Here is an 18,997-nt window from a genome sequence, read left to right on the forward strand (position 1 = left end):
CGAGAGAGGTCCATATTAAATTTATAAGAAATACCATCAGAGATGATATTTTAAAATGGACACAAAATCAAAGTCTGGACTATAAAGGAAAAGACATTATAATCCTTAAACAAGTTCCAAAAAGAGTCAGGGAAAGCAGAAGGGAGTATTACTTTCTAACCAGAATATTAATTAAAGAAAATATAACCTTCCGATGGCTTATCCCAGAAGGCCTCTCACTGTACTGGCAAGGAGCAAGAATAAAGATTGAGAATGTAGATGAAGCAAAGGATTTTTTTGAAGAAAGTGGCCTGAACAGGATTGAACAATTGTGCAAAAAAATTAAAGACAGAAGAGAGGAGCAGGGGGCTACCAGCCAGGAGAGGGAGGAAACTCAAGGTGCTAGGAGAAAACAACCACAAATACAACATGAATTGATTTTAAGCAGTAGATTACGAGAACATAAAATAGCTATGTTGCCTGTTACAAAAAAAATTTGTACACGCAAATAAACCGGGACAATGGTTGGCCTTTAAATTGAGAAAATAGACGTTGATTGCTTACCTGAACGCCTCTTCTCGTACAATGAGGAGGTACAGCAGTCACGTGCAATGTTCCCTCTAACGTGTGCAGCGCGCTGGGGCATGGGGAAAAACCAAGCTCAGCCCACAGTTTTCCATGCCAACACGATGGAGCCGGCACTCATGGGCTCTAAGCCCCGCCCAGCTTCTCCGTCTCTGTCGCTGCGTGCCGCTTCCCCGGGCAGTCTTGACATCACCGGGGCTCTGTGTCGCAGAGGGGGGCGTGCAAGCCCCTTGTCTCCACCACCTTCTCTTCCACCGCCCTGCTTCCTGAGCCCGTTTACAAGGGGCTGGTGGAAGATCCGATGTTGCTTTTACTCTTTTTTCCCCCTGCCTTTAGCAAAAGCGACATCGGGTCTTCCACCAGCCCCTTGTAAATGGGCTCAGGAAGCTGGGCGGTAGAAAAGGAGGCGGTGGAGGCAAGGGGCTTGCATGTGCCCCCCCATAGCACAAGGCAAGCACGGCGGTCAGGGCAGCAGAGGCCCCCTGACCTCAAGACCTGTGATGGCCAGCAAAGCTGCTGACAGCAACTACCCGATCGCTGTGAAGGAGTCTCAAAAGCCTCCTGAGGGGGTTTAAAGTAGGCCCTGGAAAATTGCCCCCCCCCCATTTTGAAATGGAGAATCCGGCAGTCAAAAGAGATGCAAGCTTTCCATTGTGAGTGCTGAGACAATGGGAGGAGTTGTGAAACTTCGGAAACGGGTGGAGGTTGGAGAGGGAGGGTGAACATTCATTCAAACAATACAATGTACCATCTAATTTTCCATGAATAAAATGCAGTATTTTCTTAGTAACAAATATCAATCATCCCAAAAGTTGCAAAAGTTTTTTTTTCTAATTTTGTCATCCAGTTACATACATTTTCTTTTAGTTAAATTCCCTCCTTAATGTTCCTTCAAAAAGTACAACACCAATTATATTTCTAACTTATTAACCAGTATGCCAAAGTGCTAAATTCAATTCCATTTATGCATTAATCCAAATCAGTATCACCTACTGCATATCTTATTATAATCAATACTTCTAACTTTATTAAAATGGATCAAATTTTGGACACTTGACAAGTTAATTATGATGGTGGCCGTGTCCCACGGTTATGTGAACATCTTTTTGGGAGGTTCAAGCAGCTGCAGGGATTCACTTAACGACTGTGGCAAGAAAAGTGGTAAAATGAGGCAGAACTCACTTAATAACCGTCTTACTCAAGAGATAGAAATATTGGCCTCATTGGTTCATTTACTGACCGTTCAAAGTTGCAACGGTCCTGAAAAAAGTGACTTATGGCCATTTTTAACACTTAGGACCTTCGCAGCAGACCGATGATCGGAGGATCAAAACTTTGTTGCCGTTTCATTTTTATGACCGTGGCTCTGTGTCCTGAGGTCACGTGACCCCCTTTTGTTTCTAACCGATCCATGCCCAGGCATGGAAATGTGCCGCTCAGACATTATACTTTTCTGCTCACACCGAAAAAAAGTTAGAGGGAACACTGGTCACATGGGTTGCTCACTGTCCAATCCGTCGAGGACCGAGCCTAGTCTTTAACAAGCCTGCTGGATCCGCCCCTTCCCCAGAATTCGCGAATCCATAGACTTAGGCTCAATTGTGGTGGCTCAATAGCGTTCAACTCTCATGATAGAAAAGATACAGGTTAAAGCAGTGGTCCCCAAACTATGGCCCGGGGGCCGGATGCGGCCTGCTGAGGCAATTTATCCGGCCCGCGGCAGCACACGAGATTTTACATGGAGCCGGGCGTTGGAGTTGGGGGCAGGGAGCGACGAAAGTGCGAGGCCGGCTAAAGTCTTTCTTTTTTTGAATGGCGAAGGTTTTTCTTATTCTGAATGTTGCGCTTGTGCGCACACTCCCCATCCCCTTGTGGGCTGGCAGGGGGATGGAGGCGGAGAGGCCACAACCGAGAGGCTCGGCACCCACCCATCCACGGTGGGAGGGGGCGGCCGCGGCTCCCTTTCCTTCTCTCGCCGGCAGCCATCGCTGCAGGTTCCTTGGGTGGGAGCTGCCACTCCCTCTGGGCAGCCCAGCCAGGCAGCCGTAGAAACTGCAGAGATTATTAGAAAGTGGCAGAACCCACCCGAGGAACTTACGGCGACTGCTGCCAGCTTGGCTGGAGGCGACGGCGGTAGATATAGGCAGTGGGAGAAGAAAGACGTGGCTGCCCCCACCCCTGCCTGTTGCGGATGTGCCTATGCCATGCCTCCCCGCCCCCCGGCCTCCACAGAGAGGTAAGGAAGAGAGAAAGAGAGAACGAGAGAGAGAGAGAGTATGAGAGAGAGATCAACAGACAGAGCGAGATAGAAAGGAGAGCGAAAGTGAGAAAAAGAGAGAGCAAGAGGGGGGGAGAAATAGAGATAGCAAGAGAGAACATGAGAGAGAAGGAAAGCAAGAGAAAAAGAGTGTGTGAGAGAAATCAAGTGAGAGGGACAGAGAGAAAGAAAGAAAGAGAGAAAGAAAGAGAGGGACAGAGAGAGAGAGAGAAAGAAAGGGAGAGAGAGGGGGGGAAGAGAGGAAGGAGAGATAGTGAGAGAAAGAAAAAATCAAGTAAGAGGGACAGATAGAAAGAGAGAGATAATGAGAGAGAGAGAAAAACAAGAGAAAGAGTGAGAGAGAAAGAAAGCAAGAGAGGGACAGAGAGAGAGAGAAAGAAAGGGAGAGATAGAGAGGGAGAGAGGAAGACGGAGAGATAAAGTGAGTGAGAGAGAGGAAGAAATCAATAGAGAGAGAGAAAGCAAGAGAGAGAAAGAGGGACAGAGAAAGAAAGCAAGAGAGAGAGAGAGAAAGGAGATAGAGAGAGAAAGGAAGAGGGAGAGATAGAAAGAGAATGAGTGACAGAAAGAAAGCAAGAGAGAGAAAAGACAGAGAGAAAGGAATAGAGGGAGAGAGAAAGGAAGGGGGAGAGATACAAAGAAAGTGAGTGGGAGAGAGAAAGAGAGAGAGTGTGAGAGAGAGAAAGAGAGAGGAAAAAAGGAGAAAGGAAGAGAGAGAGAAAGAAAGAAAAAACTCGGCAAGAAGTTGGGGACTTCCTCCACTTCACCTCCTCCTCCTCCTCCCTCAAGGCGGCGGCATTAAGAAAACCGCAGGGGTTTTTTTATAGTCTGGCCCTCCAACAGTCTGAGGGACAGTGAACTGGCCCCCTGTGTAAAAAGTTTGGGGACCCCTGGGTTAAAGGAATAACCATAGTTAAAAATGAGAAACAGGGAGGGAAGTGACTGCTGTACCCGCTCATCGTACAAGAAGAGGCGTTCAGGTAAGCAATCAACGCCTATTCTCTGTACTGAGAGAGCGGGTCCAGAAATCACATGGGACATATCCAATAGATAAGTCCCTAGGGAGGGATTAGTTCCCTATTGGGAGAGACAATGGAATTGAGGACTCTTATGCCGAAGGCAGCATCTGCTGAAGCGTAACACTCAATTTTGTAATGCCTTATGAAAGAGTTTGGAGAGGCCCAAGTGGCTGCTTTGCAGACTTCTTCCAATGGAGCTTGAGTTGCCCATGCGGCAGATGTGGCTGCACTTCTTGTGGAATGTGCTGTGATACTTCTACGTATGGTGAGGGAAGCTGACTCATAAGCCTTTGAGATAGTCCCTCGGATCCAACGACCTATTAGGGTTGAAGATACCTTGGATCCCATGGATCTGGGATGGTAGGCCATGAATAGGGCTTCAGACCTTCGAATGGGTCTCGTCCGTTGGATGTAGATTCTCAGCGCTCTGGTGAGATCTAAGGTGTGCCATCTGACCACAAGATGATGGTTCTGGTTGGAACAAAATGAAGGCAACACAATGTCCTGGGATCTGTGGAACATGGAACTGACCTTGAGTAGAAAGGTGGGGTTCAAGCGCAGGACTACTTTGTCCGAATGGAACTGGCATAGATCTTGCCCAATGGAAAGGGCTGCCAATTCTGAGATGCGTCGGGCAGATGTTATCAGGAATGCTACCTTGTAAGATAGGTACATGAAAGATGCTGATCTTAGGGGTTCGTATGGTGCCTGAATGAGGGAATGGAGAACCCGTGGTAAGTCCCAGGACAGGTATCTGTGAACCCTGGAAGCTCTGAGGTTCCAAATACCTCTTAGAAATTCTTGAATTTCAGGAAAGGAGCAGAGTGGTTGTCTGCGAGGCCCTGCTAAGACCGAAGATAGGGCTGCCAGATGGTGATGGATGGTGCTGGATGAAAGGCCTTGCTGGAACCCCTTCATGAGGAAAGCTACTATCCTGTGGATAGGAATACACAGGGGGGGATAGATCCTCCTGAGAGCACCATTGGTGGAATTTGGACCAGTATGGTCATAAGTCCTGTTGGTGGACACCCATCTGGCTTTTAGGATTATTTCTACAGTGTCCGGGTCGTATCCTCGCAGATCTAAGTCGCGGCGGATAATAGACAAGCAGTGAGGTGGAACCACTCCAAATCTGGATGGAGAGAGGCCCCCTGCTGCAACATATTTTATTTATTTATTTATTGGATTTGTATGCTCCGAAACGGGGAGTCGCCAGGGGTCCTGGACGGACAGACGTTGTAGGTCCGCGAACCAGGGCCGGCGTGGCCAGTGAGGGGCTATCAGAATCATCTGGGCCTTCTCGAGGATGATGTTGTGGATCACATCTGGAAGAATTGGAATTAGAGGGAAGGCGTAAAGCAGCCCTCGAGGCCAAGGGATTCTGAGTGCATTTGTTGCCTCTGCTCCCAGGGATGGGAACCTGGAGTAGAATCAAGGGAGTTGAGCATTGGCCTCGGTCGCAAATAGGTTTAGCAATGGGTGACCGAACCTGAGGCAAGTTTGCTGAAACAGAGCTGAATGAAGGCTCCACTCTCTTGGATCCAGAGTCGGCCGGGAAAGCCAATCCGCCTATACATTGAAGACTCCGATATGTGATCAGCCCCTAACGACTGTAGAAGCCTCTCTGCGCAGAGACCCAACTTCAGGGCTTCTCTCATCATGGCCTTGGACCTGGTGCCCCCCTTGACTGCAAATATGACTATTTGCAGCTATATTGTCCGTGAGAATCAGGACATGTTGATTAATGATGTGCGGTTTGAATTGTCTGAGGGCCAAAGACAGTGCTCTCAATTCCAGCCAGTTGATAGGTCTGGAAGCCTCCTCCACTGACCATGTGCCTTGGGCTATCAGGCCCTGGGCATGGGCTCCCCAGCCCATTGAACTGGCATCCGTGGTGATGGTGAATTGATCTGGACACCTGAAGGGGGATCCTTTGTCCAGAGCGGGGGAGGTCCACCACGTAAGGGATCTTAAAACTGTGGTTGGGACAGTGATGAGGCATGCCGAGTTGCTCTTCCCCGATCTCTGGAACGGTAACAGAAGCCATTGGAGATCTCTGGCGTGAAGACGGGCCAAGGGATAATGCCAATGCAGGACACCATCATTCCCAGTAGAGAAGACAGGATAACGATGGAAGTCTTTCTCTGAGATCATATTTGGGAAACAAGCTCCTTAATACTGACTTTTCTCTCAGTAGAGAGAAAAACCTCAGAGAGATCAGAATTTATGATAGCCCACAGGTGTTGAATAGAAGTAGACGGATGGAGCTGACTTTTCTTGAGATTGATGGAGAAACCATGATCCTGTAGGATAGACATGGTAATGTTGAGGTCTGAACAAGTGCCCTCTTTAGAGGCCCCATGAATTAATATGTCATCCAAATAGCATAAAATATGAATGGGCGTGGCTCAGATGTGAGCTGCCAGGGCTCCTAGGAGCTTAGTAAAGACTCGAGAAGTCAAGGAGAGCCCGAAGGGCATGGCCCTATATTGATAGCACTTGCCCTGGAAGGTGAAGCATAGGAATTTCCGGTGACCTTTGGCAATGGGAATATGGAGATAGGCTTCCGCGAGATCCAAGGAGACCATAAAGTCCCCAGGATGGATAGCGGCTAGGAAGGATGACAAGAAATTTCCTATATTTAATAAACTGGTTCAAATTTTTAAGATCTAAGATGGCTCTCCATCCTCCAGATGTCTTAGGGACCATGAAGAGGATGGAGTAGAAGCCCAGACCTCTTTGGGAAGCAGGAACTGGTTGGATAGCCCTGACAGACAACAGATGTTGAATAGCTTCCTCCATTCAAAGACGAGATGGAGAAGACCTGGAGAATGGGCAAGAAATGAAACGTTTAGGAGGTATGGAAATAAACTCCAACTGAAGACCCCATTCCATAGTAGCAATAACCCAGGGGTTGTTGCAGAAATGGCGCCAGCTGAAGGAGAACCAAGCCAGGTGCCCCCCTATGGGAGTGGAATGAAGATCACCATCTGGGCTTTCTGGAAGCTCTGGTCGAGGAGGAACCTCTTTGGTAACGGGATACTCTACCCCTGGGGTTTCTGCCAGCTTGGGGGCAAAAACGAAGGGAATACTGACCTGAGTTTCTCTGGAAAGCGAACCCTTGATCCTGTTGACTGTTGAGATGTCAAAAAGGTTGAGTTTTGATGGCCTTCTTGTTGGTGGCCCCAAAACGTTTTTTGTCAGTGGTTTCAGTGAGAAGAGGGTCCAGAAGGTCACCAAATAGGAGGTTGCGCTTCAAAGGACCCATGGCCAGCTGCCATTTTTGCCTCACTACCGCCTGCAAAGGGCGCAGCCATAGAAGTCTTTTGGCCGTTGTTGAGGCCGCTACTGACCTGGCTGCATAAGATATATATTGGGCTTCTGCAAAAATTTTGTTGAAATCCTGTTGGCCCCGTAGATCATCAGGGGGGATGTGCTGCTGGAGCTCTTGGAGCCACAAAAGCATAGCTCTAGAAAAGATAGATGCTGCTGCTGCACTCTTGATAGCCCAGGTATCCATGAAGAAACATCTTTTGAGCATTTGCTCTAGGCATTTGTCTTCAGGTTTTAGTACCTCCTCTGCTTCACCAGGCATAGCAGCCGCAGAGTGTAGAGTCTTAACCGGTTCATTAGGTTTAGGGCAGAGAAGAAGGTCTTCATAAGAAGGGGAAAGCTTATATAGTTTCTTGCCTTTAGTTGTAGGATTGAAGCCAAAGGCTGGATGGTCCCACTGCTTGAGCAGAGCATCTTTAAACAATTTGGGTATGAGGATGACCTCTTTGTCTTCCTGTTCCTCCATGAAGTATGGTAGATTTTCCTCAGGAGGATCTGTGGAAGGAACAGATTGTTTATCTTGCCAGGCTAAGGTTGTAGAAACTCTTGCCTTAAATAGAAGAGATTTGAAGAGCTGAAATGGAAAAATCGCAGCCGGGTTAGAATTTTGATTTGAGATTCCTCGGGTCATCTTTATCCTCTATGTCCACATCATCGTTCTCATCCTGAGAAGGATCCGAATCCTCATTAATTGGAATTCTGTAGGAGAGAGAACTCACGGGCCGAGGGGCGCGTGGAAGGGGACGAGAGTGAGAAGGCACATTAATAGCCGAGAGCTTGGCATCAATGGCTTTAGATAAGGCAGAAAACATAGATTGAAACTCTGGAGGCAGATTAGTAATGGTTGCAGGTAAAGATGGAGATTCCCTGAAGGCCTGGGATGGGTCTGGCTCGGAGGGATCTTCCATAATGTCTGGCTCCTCTGGATCTAAGCCCCATAAGTTAGGTTGGGGTCTGTTTAGGTTTGGCTCATCCAGAGAGAGCACAGGGACCCCAGAGGGAGGCAGGTTAGAAGCCACTAGGGGGTCAGGGCTAATGTGCACTTGGGCCTGAACCTTTAAGCGTTTTACAAAGCTTGGTCCCTTCTCTTCTCAACCCTGGTAGGTCTAGCCATTGTAGGGGCTCCTGAGGAAGAGGAGGAAGAGGCCTTGGGGATATTATCAATTTCATCACCAGTAGGCCTAACCTCTCTGGGACCTTTAGATGTGCCTCTCTTGGGAAACGAAGTCATGGCCTGAACAAATTACAGGGACAAGACTTGAGCCAAAATTTTTGGTGGGAGAAGCTTCTAGGGCAACGTTCCCAAGAGGAAGGGGGCCCCTGCTCTTAGGCCCAGGAGCATCTGCAACTCACAGTCAATCTGGTCAGTACCAGAGTTCGTGCCAGGGAGTGCAGAGGGGCAGGCCTCGCTAACCTTAATCAAAGTAACCCAAGGCATACTGGTTTGGAGGCCTAGCCAAGGAGAAAAGGCCTGAAGGTCTCAAAGCTTACTCCAGGGCCAAGCAGCAGACTTACTGGCGCCAGGTAGGACGCGTGTGGGTGATCCGCAAGTGCTAACAATTGCTGGATACTGAGAATAAACCAAAATACAGTGATCCCCCGTTTATTGCGTCCCCAACCATTGCGAACAGGGTACTTCGCTATTTTTCAACCCGGAAGTCAAAAATACCATCTACGCATGCGTGCCGGGCACGCATGCGTAGATGGCAGCGGCTTCCCTGGGTCTTCCCCCTCTTGCTGGCGTCAGCGAGGAGTTTCCCCACCGCCCACGCAAACTCCTCGCTGCCGCCCGCCCTTCGCCCGCCCACGCCGTTCATTCTCGCCGCTTTTGAGCTGAGTCCGGGAGCGAATTCGCTCCCGGACTCAGCTCAAAAGCGCCGATAGCAAGCGGCAAGGAACGGCTTGTCTCGGCGCTTTCGAGCTGAGTCCGGTCAGCTCGAAAGCGCCGAGACAAGCCGTTCCTTGCCGCTTGCTATCGGCGGTTTTGAGCTGAGTCCGGAAGCGAATTCGCTTCCGGACTCAGCTCAAAACCGCCGATAGCAAGCGGCAAGGAACGGCAAGGAACGGCTTGTCTCGGCGCTTTCGAGCTGAGTCCGGTCAGCTCGAAAGCGCCGAGACAAGCCGTTCCTTGCCGCTTGCTATCGGCGCTTTTGAGCTGAGTCCGGAAGCGAATTCGCTTCCGGACTCAGCTCAAAAGCGCCGAGAGCCAGCGCCCCCCGGATCCCCAACCCGGGTTTGGGGGGCTGCTAGGAAGCCCTCCATGCCGGCGGCAAACAGCCGCCCCGCCCCCAATCTTCGGCTCCTCGCTAGCACTGTGGGAGTAAAAACGCCATCTGCACATGCGCAGATGGTGTTTTTACTTCCGCAGCGCTACTTCGCGAAAACCCGCTCGTTGCGGGGGGTCCTGGAACGGAACCCTCGCAACGAGCGGGGGTCTACTGTAAAGCCAAAATAAACTGCTCTGAGATTTTGCAAACGGAGGGAATACTAAAGTCCGGGGGACAATCAAGGGAAGCTTGCTAACAGTCCCACACCGCAGGAGGAAGAAAGCCCTTTTTTTTTAAAAAAAAAAAACCTTTTATTATATCCTTAGCTTGCCAGTAAACCTCCTGGCCGAGTAGATTTACAAGAAAATACAATCCGGCAGCAGCGCAAGCAGGGCGTTTTAGAAAAAAACGCAATAGCTGCGCCGTGGCTTCTCCTTCGGCGCCAAGCCCAGTAAGGCTGGCACGCAACCAAGGCAAGCTTTAAGTAAAAGGCAATAACTTTTTACTTATCTGGATAGAAAGAAGACGAAGGGAAGGTGATTTGCGAGAGGAACGAACCACCACGAGTCCTGCTAGATCGCAGGACCGAGCGAATTCTGGGGAAGGGGCGGATCCAGCAGGCTTTTTAAAGACTAGGCTCGGTCCTCGATGGATTGGACAGCGAACAACTCACGTGACTGCTGGACCCGCTCTCTCAGTATGGAGAACACGGAGAATCTAAAATGATAAAGAAACTGGAAGATAGTAAAGGTACATTAAGATATAGAACAGATGAAAAGAAGGAAATAGTGGTGGAATTTTATAAAAATTTATATCAAAAGAAGAAACAAAAGAAGAGAAGATCTGCGAATTTCTAAACTCTATAGATTTACCACCACTATCAGAAGGACAACAACAAAAGCTTAATGCACCATTTACTATGGCAGAATTACAAATACTTAAAAACCAAAAAAATAACAAAGCTACAGTTTCCGACACTATACCTGCTGAATTTTATAAACTAGATAGCAATTTGCTTACTTTGAATATGTTAGAGATTTTTAATAAGATAATTGCAGATGGTAAAATTCCTAGATCATGGTCAGAAGCATTAATAACGTTAATACAGTACATAATCCAGGAACAGAGAAGGAAAAAATACAAAATTATAGGCCAATATCTTTATTAAATGTAAATTATAAAATATTTGTTTCCATATAGGCATTTAGACTTTAAAAAATTATGAACTAAATTATTCACGAAGACCAGAATGGATTTTTACTGGGCAGACAAATTAAAAACAATCTGAGGACAATTATAAACACATTGGAATTTTATGAACAACATCCAGAAAAACAAATGTCACTGGTATTTTTAGATGTAAAGAAAGCCTTTGACAACGTTGATTGGACTTTTATAAAATTACAATTAAACAAAATGAAATTTGGCACCAAATTTATTAATTTGATAGATGCTATATATTCAAACCAAACAGCCAAATTTATATTAAATAATGATCAAACAGAAAGGTTAGAGATACAAAGAGGAGTTAGACAAGGTTGTCCCACCTCACCTTTGTTATTTAAGTGTGGAGCTGGGTAAAATAACTGATTCAGTGACTTTCTCAGAGGTGTTACCGGTTTGTGGCCAAGAGGATAAAACAACGTGTATCAGAGAGTTTAATGTGTGGTTAAGGCAGTGGTGTAAAGCTGAAGGTTTTGGCTATGTAAGTCATGATGTCAGTAGGTGGTCTAATAGGGAGTTGTTTAAGAGGGATGGTTTGCATCCATCATACAGAGGTACCCAGGTGCTCGGTGAGGAATTCAGAACTTTTTTGGACAGGCATTTAAACTAGGTAAAGGGGACAGAGATGTAACTGATGTGGGTGATTTCTGTCCCCGACCAATGAGGATAAAGCAGTTTTTGGAAGCTTATGAAAAGGGAGCTGCAAATAATATAGATGTAGTTGTTGATGATAAGGGGCAAACTAATAACGAAAATAATGTTCTTCGGGTAATGTGCACAAATGCTCGAAGCTTGAGCAACAAGCTCTGTGAATTAATGGCCATAATATCTAGAGATAATTTGGACCTGGTTGCCATAACTGAGACATGGTTTAAGGATTCTAATGAATGGGAAATATCCATACCAGGATATACACTGTATAGGAAGGATAGAATAGAGAGAAGGGGAGGTGGAGTAGCCATTTATATTAAAGAAAGTCTAAAAACAACACTAATTCAAAATACGTGTCAAGATCTAGAGACTCTCTGGATTTGCATGCAAAATAAAGAAGGTTCTGTCATTAGAATTGGGGTGATCTATAGGCCTCCAGGGCAATCCGAGGAATATGACAACAAGATGGTGGATGAAATTACCCAAATGGCAGTAAAGGGAGATATTGTGGTTATGGGTGATTTCAACATGCCTGATGTTGACTGGAATATCCCCAGTGCCCTTACATGCAAAAGTAAGAATATAGTAGAGGCCTTTACAGGAGCAGCTCTGGCACAGCTAGTTAAGACACCAACTAGAGGGGAGAATATTCTGGATTTAGTTTTTACAAATGGGAATCGGGTTTCAGAGGTCAAGGTGGGAGAAAATTTAGGTTGCAGTGACCATCTATGTTTGTGGTTTGATGTAAAAACTGATTGTGAGCAATCCTATACTGCAACCAAAGTATTGGATTTCAGAAAAACAAATTTTAATGCAATGGGAGAATATTTAGATAATGAATTAAAGGGGAGGGATAAAATGGCAGGAGCGAGCATCCAGTGGACTGTATTAAAAAAGGCCATCTTAAAAGCCACTGGACTGTATGTAAGACAAATAACTAAAGGTAAAAGGAAGAAGAAACCGCTATGGTTTAGCAATGATGTAAGGGCTATAGTCAATGAAAAAAAGGCTGCCTATAGGAGGTATAAAGAGTCAGGAAGTATAGCTGATAGGGAGGTATATAAAATGAGACAGAAGGAGGCGAAACAGATAATATATGCTGCTAAAGCCTCAAAAGAGGAAGAAATTGCCAAATCTGTAAAGAAGGGGGATAAAACCTTCTTCAGATATATTAATGATAAGAAGAAGAAAAACTGCGGCATCACGAAGCTTAGTACCGGGAATAATACATGCATTAATGGGAATAAGGAGATCGCTGACCATTTCAATAGCTACTTCTGTTCAGTTTTCTCAAAAGACACCTTACAAAATAATACTATAGAGGGATATAGCATTGCTTCCAGCTGTACGGATTCAGCTCCAGTGATCTTAGAAGCCGATGTCTTAGAAGAACTTGAACGATTAAAGATAAATAAGGCAATGGGTCCAGATGGCATCCACCCCAGAGTTCTTAAAGAACTCAGATCTGTCATTGCTACCCCCCTGACTGATTTGTTTAACCAATCCTTGTTAACAGGAGAAGTTCCTGAGGATTGGAGAATGGCCAGTGTTGTGCCTATTCACAAGAAGGGCAGTAGAGAAGAAGCTGGTAACTACAGGCCAGTTAGCTTGACATCAGTTGTAGTTAAAATGATGGAGACTCTACTCAAAAAGAGGATAAATCAGCACCTAAAAAACAATAACTTATTAGACCCAAATCAGCATGGCTTTACTGAAGGCAAATCATGTCAGACTAATCTCATTGATTTCTTTGACTATGTCACAAAGGTGTTGGATGAAGGTGGTGCCGTGGATATTGCCTACCTGGACTTCAGCAAAGCCTTTGATACGGTTCCACATAAAGAGCTGATAGATAAATTAGTGAAGATTGGACTTAATCCCTGGATAGTTCAATGGATTTTCAGCTGGCTGAAGCGTAGACATCAGAGAGTTATTGTTAATGGCGAGTATTCTGAGCAGAGTCAGGTTACAAGCGGTGTGCCACAAGGATCTGTTCTGGGTCCTATTCTTTTTAATATATTTGTGAGTGACATAGGGGAAGGTTTGGTAGGGAAAGTTTGCCTATTTGCCGATGACTCTAAAGTGTGCAATAGGGTTGATATTCCTGGAGGCGTCTGTAATATGGTAAATGATTTAGCTTTACTAGATAAATGGTCTAAGCAATGGAAACTGCAGTTTAATGTTTCCAAATGTAAAATAATGCACTTGGGGAAAAGGAATCCTCAATCTGAGTATTGTATTGGCAGTTCAGTGTTGGCAAATACTTCAAAAGAAAAGGATTTAGGGGTAGTGATTTCTGACAGTCTCAAAATGGGTGAACAGTGCAGTCAGGCGGTAGGGAAAGCAAGTAGGATGCTTGGCTGCATAGCTAGAGGTATAACAAGCAGGAAGAGGGAGATTATGATCCCACTATATAGAATGATGGTGAGACCACATTTGGAATACTGTGTTCAGTTCTGGAGACCTCACCTACAAAAAGATATTGACAAAATTGAACGGGTCCAAAGACGGGCTACAAGAATGGTGGAAGGTCTTAAGCATAAAACGTATCAGGAAAGACTTAATGAACTCAATCTGTATAGTCTGGAGGACAGAAGGAAAAGGGGGGACATGATCGAAACATTTAAATATATTAAAGGGTTAAATAAGGTCCAGGGGGGAAGTGTTTTTAATAGGAAAGTGAACACAAGAACAAGGGGACACAATCTGAAGTTAGTTGGGGGAAAGATCAAAAGCAACATGAGAAAATATTATTTTACTGAAAGAGTAGTAGATCCTTGGAACAAACTTCCAGCAGTTGTGGTAGATAAATCCACAGTAACTGAATTTAAACATGCCTGGGATAAACATATATCCATCCTAAGATAAAATACAGAAAATAGTATAAGGGCAGACTAGATGGACCATGAGGTCTTTTTCTGCCGTCAGACTTCTATGTTTCTATGTTTCTATTTTAACATTGGAAACATTGTTAATCAAAACAAGAACAAACAATAATATTAAAGTATCAGAGATTAAAAAAGAAGCATATAAACTACAACCATTTGCTGACGGTGTCGTCCTTATCACAGAAGACCCCCTAACCTCAATTCCAAAATTAATAGATCTAATAGAAGAATATGGGTGTGGCAAGTTTAAAAATAAATAAAAATAAGACACAATTGTTAACTAAAAATATGACAGATTTACAGACAAAACAATTGGAAAATTTGACAAATATGAAAATAACAAAGAAAGTAAAATATTTGGACATTTGGATTTCAGCCAAATCTATGTCTTTAAAAAATGATAATTATACAAAACGTTTAGGTCAAATTAAAAAAGATTTAGAAATATGGAATAACTTACAATTATCACAACTTCCAAGAATTTCTACAGTTAAGATGAATATCTTGCCTAAAGTCCTGTTTTTATTTCAGGTAATTCCAATCAACCCAGGGGGGAAATTTCTTTAAAGAACTAACAAAGATCACCAAAAAATTTATTTGGCAAGAGAAAAATGCAAGAATAAAACAAAGTGCATTAGAAGATGTGAAAGGGCGAGGCGGGCTTGCCCTCCCAAATTATATTACCAAGCCTCAGCTTTATCATGGATTAAGGAATGGTTAATTTTGGAAAATAAAAGATTATTAAATCTGGAGGGCCATGACCTACTGTTAGGCTGGCACGCTTTTGTGTGGTATGATAAGTATAAAACTCACTCATACTTTAGTAGACATATAATCAGAAAGGCATTATTGGACGTATGGAATAATATAAAAAAAGATCATTTTCTAGTAATTCCAGAATGGATTTCTCCAATTGAAGCTATATGCCACCTTAATTTATTACAAGAAGGTAAAATATGGAAATATAAGGATATATTAAATAAACAATTGAAATTGAAAACTAGACAAGAACTACACGAATTAGGAGTAATAATGGATTGGTGGCAATATGCCCAGATTAAGTCCAGATTCCAAAAAGATATAAGAACATATATATTTAGAAAAGATAACAACATTTTAGGGAAATTACTAACTAAAAATCAATAAAAATTGATTGGAAAAGTATATAAATTTCTGATAAGTTCTAAAACTGTTGGTTGGATTCTAAAAGATAACATGATTAGTTGGTGTAGAAACTTCAGTAGAGAAATAGATTTAGACAGTTGTGAAAAGGCCTGGACAAATATTTGGAAAGTTACTAAATCAGTCTCCTTTAAAGAAAATCAAATTAAGATGTTTTACAGTTGGCACTTGCCCCCTAATGTACTTTCAAAAATGTATACATCCCCTAACTGTTGGAAGTGTGAAAAAGAACTTGGTTCTTATTATCATCTATGGTGGACTCGCCAAAAAGCTAAGCTTTACTGGAATAATGTAGAAAGATGGTTAAGGAAAATTACAAAACAAGAAATTAGGAAAACTCCAGAATTTTTATTAGGTATTACAAATAATAAATTATAAAAAAGAAATATATTACTTAATAACTCATATTTTAGTAGCTGCTAATATTGTCTTTGCACAAAGATGGAAAGAAATGGAACTACCTAAAGAAGAGGAGGTATTTAGGAAAATTATAGAATTTGTAGAGCTAGACATGATGAGGCAGTTGAATAATCAAGAAGAATCAGAATTTTATAAAATTTGGCAGAGGGTCTATATCTGGTTGAATTAAAAAATGCTTAATGATGTTAAAATACAGTAATAGTTAAATATATTAGATTGAAATGTTCATAGAGTTTTATAATAGATGTGTTTATTTATCTGAACTGATCTAACCTATAACAGTTTTTCCTTTTTGTATTAAGAAGACTTCTATTCTGAGCGGTGCAATTGTAGCTCCTTTTTATGTTATGTGTTTCGTTTGGTCTTTTCATGTTTGTTTGTTTGTTTGTTTGTTTGTAATGTTTTGTTTTTCATTTAAAAATTAAAAAAATTAAAAAAATAAAAAGTATAAGATTCATTATACTTAATGAGTATAAGATAATTCAGTCCAAGTTTTTTTTAAAACTATGCTTTCATGTTTTGGTGTTTATTAACCTCAGTGCGATCCTGAGGTTAGAATTCAAGCTGTATATCAACAAAAATGCATGATCACTGGCCGAAAATGTGAATTAAAGTGAGTTTATTCATCTAATTATCACGAATAAGTTTTGATATCCCAGGTTCCCTTTCTCTATCCAGTTACTGCACATATGAATGAGAAAGTTATTAAGATGGAGAACAGAATTGGAAATAGAATCATAGACCCACTAATCATTCACATTAACTTCAGCCAATCGGATTTCTATTTAAGGGAGCTACAAACAATGATTTTGAGAAAAATAAACTCAAGCTTATTATTCCTCCGAGTTCTTAATTCCCAAAGGCTAATTCAATCAGAAGTCGCATAGGTTTCAGGTTTGATGAAACTGCGGGAAATAATTCTACCCCAATGATTAGGCACCAAAACAAATACGAATTGCTTCGTCAATCGGTGCCCTTTTCCTCTTGCCACCCGCCTCTTCTGACTGGGTGAGTGCTAAGAAAGAATCGTGTTCCGCCACGCCTTCATGAACACGTGGGCCTTTCCCTTTGGGCGCCCACCCACCCTTTCCTGCACCTTGTAGTAAAATGCCGCCTCTTGGTATTTCCCTTCTTGGTCTTTCTGAACAGCCAGCTGTGCGAACTTCACCGCGTCTTGCTCTTGCGCTACACTGTCCATGGCAGAGGAATAGCCGCGCGATCCAGGGACGGCTTCGGGGCCTAAACACCGGCCTTTACTTTCGATCTCCGCTTCCTCCTCGCTGACATCAGGGCAATCCCCGTAGCCCCGCCCCATCTCGGAAAAGGGATAGGCGCGTTTTTTCTTGCGGGACTATTTTTTACTGTAGACGCATGCGGACTACAGACCTCCGCCTTAATGTTTGGCACCAAAATATTTAGTCTCATAGTACTGTACTCGAAAGACTCGGCTGTTGATTTTGGCTTATGTTTTAGGGGGCAAACGTTTAATCACATGCATTTAGATCTCGGACGCGAAATTTCCCTTATTCTCCCAATTTACAGGAATAGCTGTCAATATCGATTCATGTTGGATTCACACCTGCTGTTTCTTTTATCGAATCGTCTTTTTATGGAGTATAAGATCTAAACTAAGATGACCAGATTTTCACATTGGTAAAGCGGGAAACCATTGGTGTGTGTGTTGGATTCCTTGATTAAAAATTTATTAAATAAATAATTTACCTAAATTATCTGAGACGAGTAAAGCTATTCTCCAAAACACCTGAGGGTAAGGCAAGAAGCAATGTGTGGAAACTAAACAAAAAGAGAAACAATTTATAACTAAGAAAATTCTTGATAGTAGAACAATGAATGAATCCATGGAACAGCCTGTCACCAGAAGTTGTGAATGCTCCAGCACTGGAAGTTTTTAAGAAGATGTTGGATACCCATTTGTCTGAAGTAGTGTAGGGTTTCCTGCATAAGCAGCGGGTTGTACTAAAAGACCTTCAAGGTCCCTTCAAACTCTGTTATTAATATTATACAAATGTTTCACATTTTAAAATATCTATACAAGCCACAAGAGACATCTCTTTAGAGGAATATCTTCCTACCTTGTAGACAGTACTTCCAGAAACCCAGAATAACTATAAACAACTTCTACATCTAGTATCTATGTGCTCCAGTTCAGGAAACCAAGATCGCTTTGACATACCTTGATTGTTAATGAATTATCTACTTTCAGTCTCTCTAGATTTGCACCTTAGGGAGGTTGTTTTGGTTTTTTTGTTTTGTTTTTGTTTTGTGCAAAAGCAAAAGCAACATCATTTAGCAGCAATTAAAAGCACCTTCAATGAGATTTTTAAATATTTTTCAAATACACAAATAAGTTGCTGATTTTTTAAAAAAACTGAAAATATGATATCTGTACAATACATTTACAATAAAATTAGAAGGGAATTTATCATTATCCTGCCTAGAAACATTAAACATGACCAATTTGCTTTTGGTTGCATACACGGTCTTTTAAATTCTCCAGAAAAAGCCTGGATAGCAAATAATCAGATGACAACTCTGCTAAGTACCAAAATGCCACTTAAATAGTTGAGCTAGTTTCAAACTAGATTTTGCTTGCTCTCCCTTCCTTCCTCCCCCTCTCTTTTTCTGTCTCTCTCTCTCTCTCTCCTTTTTCCCTCCCTTTTTCTCTCTCTCCCTTCTGTCTTTCCCTCTCCCTCTCTTTCTCTCCTTTTCTTCCTCTCTCTTTTTGCCCTCTCTCCCTTTCTCTTTTTTATTTCTCTCTTTCTCCTTCCTTCCCTCGCTCCTTTTCTCTTTTTCTCTTCCTTCCTCACTCTCTTTTTTTCTTTCTCCCTTCCTTCCCCTTTTTCTCTCTCTCTCTCTCTTCCTCTTTCTTTTACTCTCCCTCCTTCCCTCCCACTCGCTGTGTTTCTGTCTGGGTTTCTCTTCCTCCCTCTCTTTCTCTCTCTCTACCTCTTTTTCCCTTTCTTTCTCTCACTCTCTCTCTCTCCCCCCCCTTCTTTCCTTCCTCTCTCTTTTTTCTCTGTGTGGAGCCAGCTGAGTGCCTGGATAGGCTTCCTCCCCGGGAGACATAGAAACATACAAGATTGATGGCAGAAAAAGACCTCATGGTCCATCTAGTCTGCCTTTATACTATTTCCTGTATTTTATCTTAGG

The 18,997-nt window shown here is 43.2% G+C and overlaps 1 protein-coding gene across 3 annotated transcripts in view; it reads right to left on the reverse strand.

Moving 5' to 3' along the window:
- Positions 1-17,121, reverse strand: part of CAPN7 (calpain 7) — a 154,261-nt gene extending 137,140 nt beyond the window's left edge. For all 3 annotated transcript variants that reach the window (XR_011556772.1, XM_070726935.1, XM_070726933.1), the window contains exon 1: positions 16,923-17,121. Coding sequence is in view for 2 of the 3 variants with exons in the window: in XM_070726935.1 (XP_070583036.1) it covers positions 16,923-17,024 (102 nt within the window). In the remaining variant the exon portion in view is untranslated. The remainder of the gene's footprint in view (positions 1-16,922) is intronic.
- Positions 17,122-18,997: the final 1,876 nt, after the last annotated feature.

This window comes from Erythrolamprus reginae, chromosome Z (genome assembly GCF_031021105.1).
Source record: "Erythrolamprus reginae isolate rEryReg1 chromosome Z, rEryReg1.hap1, whole genome shotgun sequence".
NCBI classification, from domain to species: domain Eukaryota; kingdom Metazoa; phylum Chordata; class Lepidosauria; order Squamata; family Dipsadidae; genus Erythrolamprus; species Erythrolamprus reginae.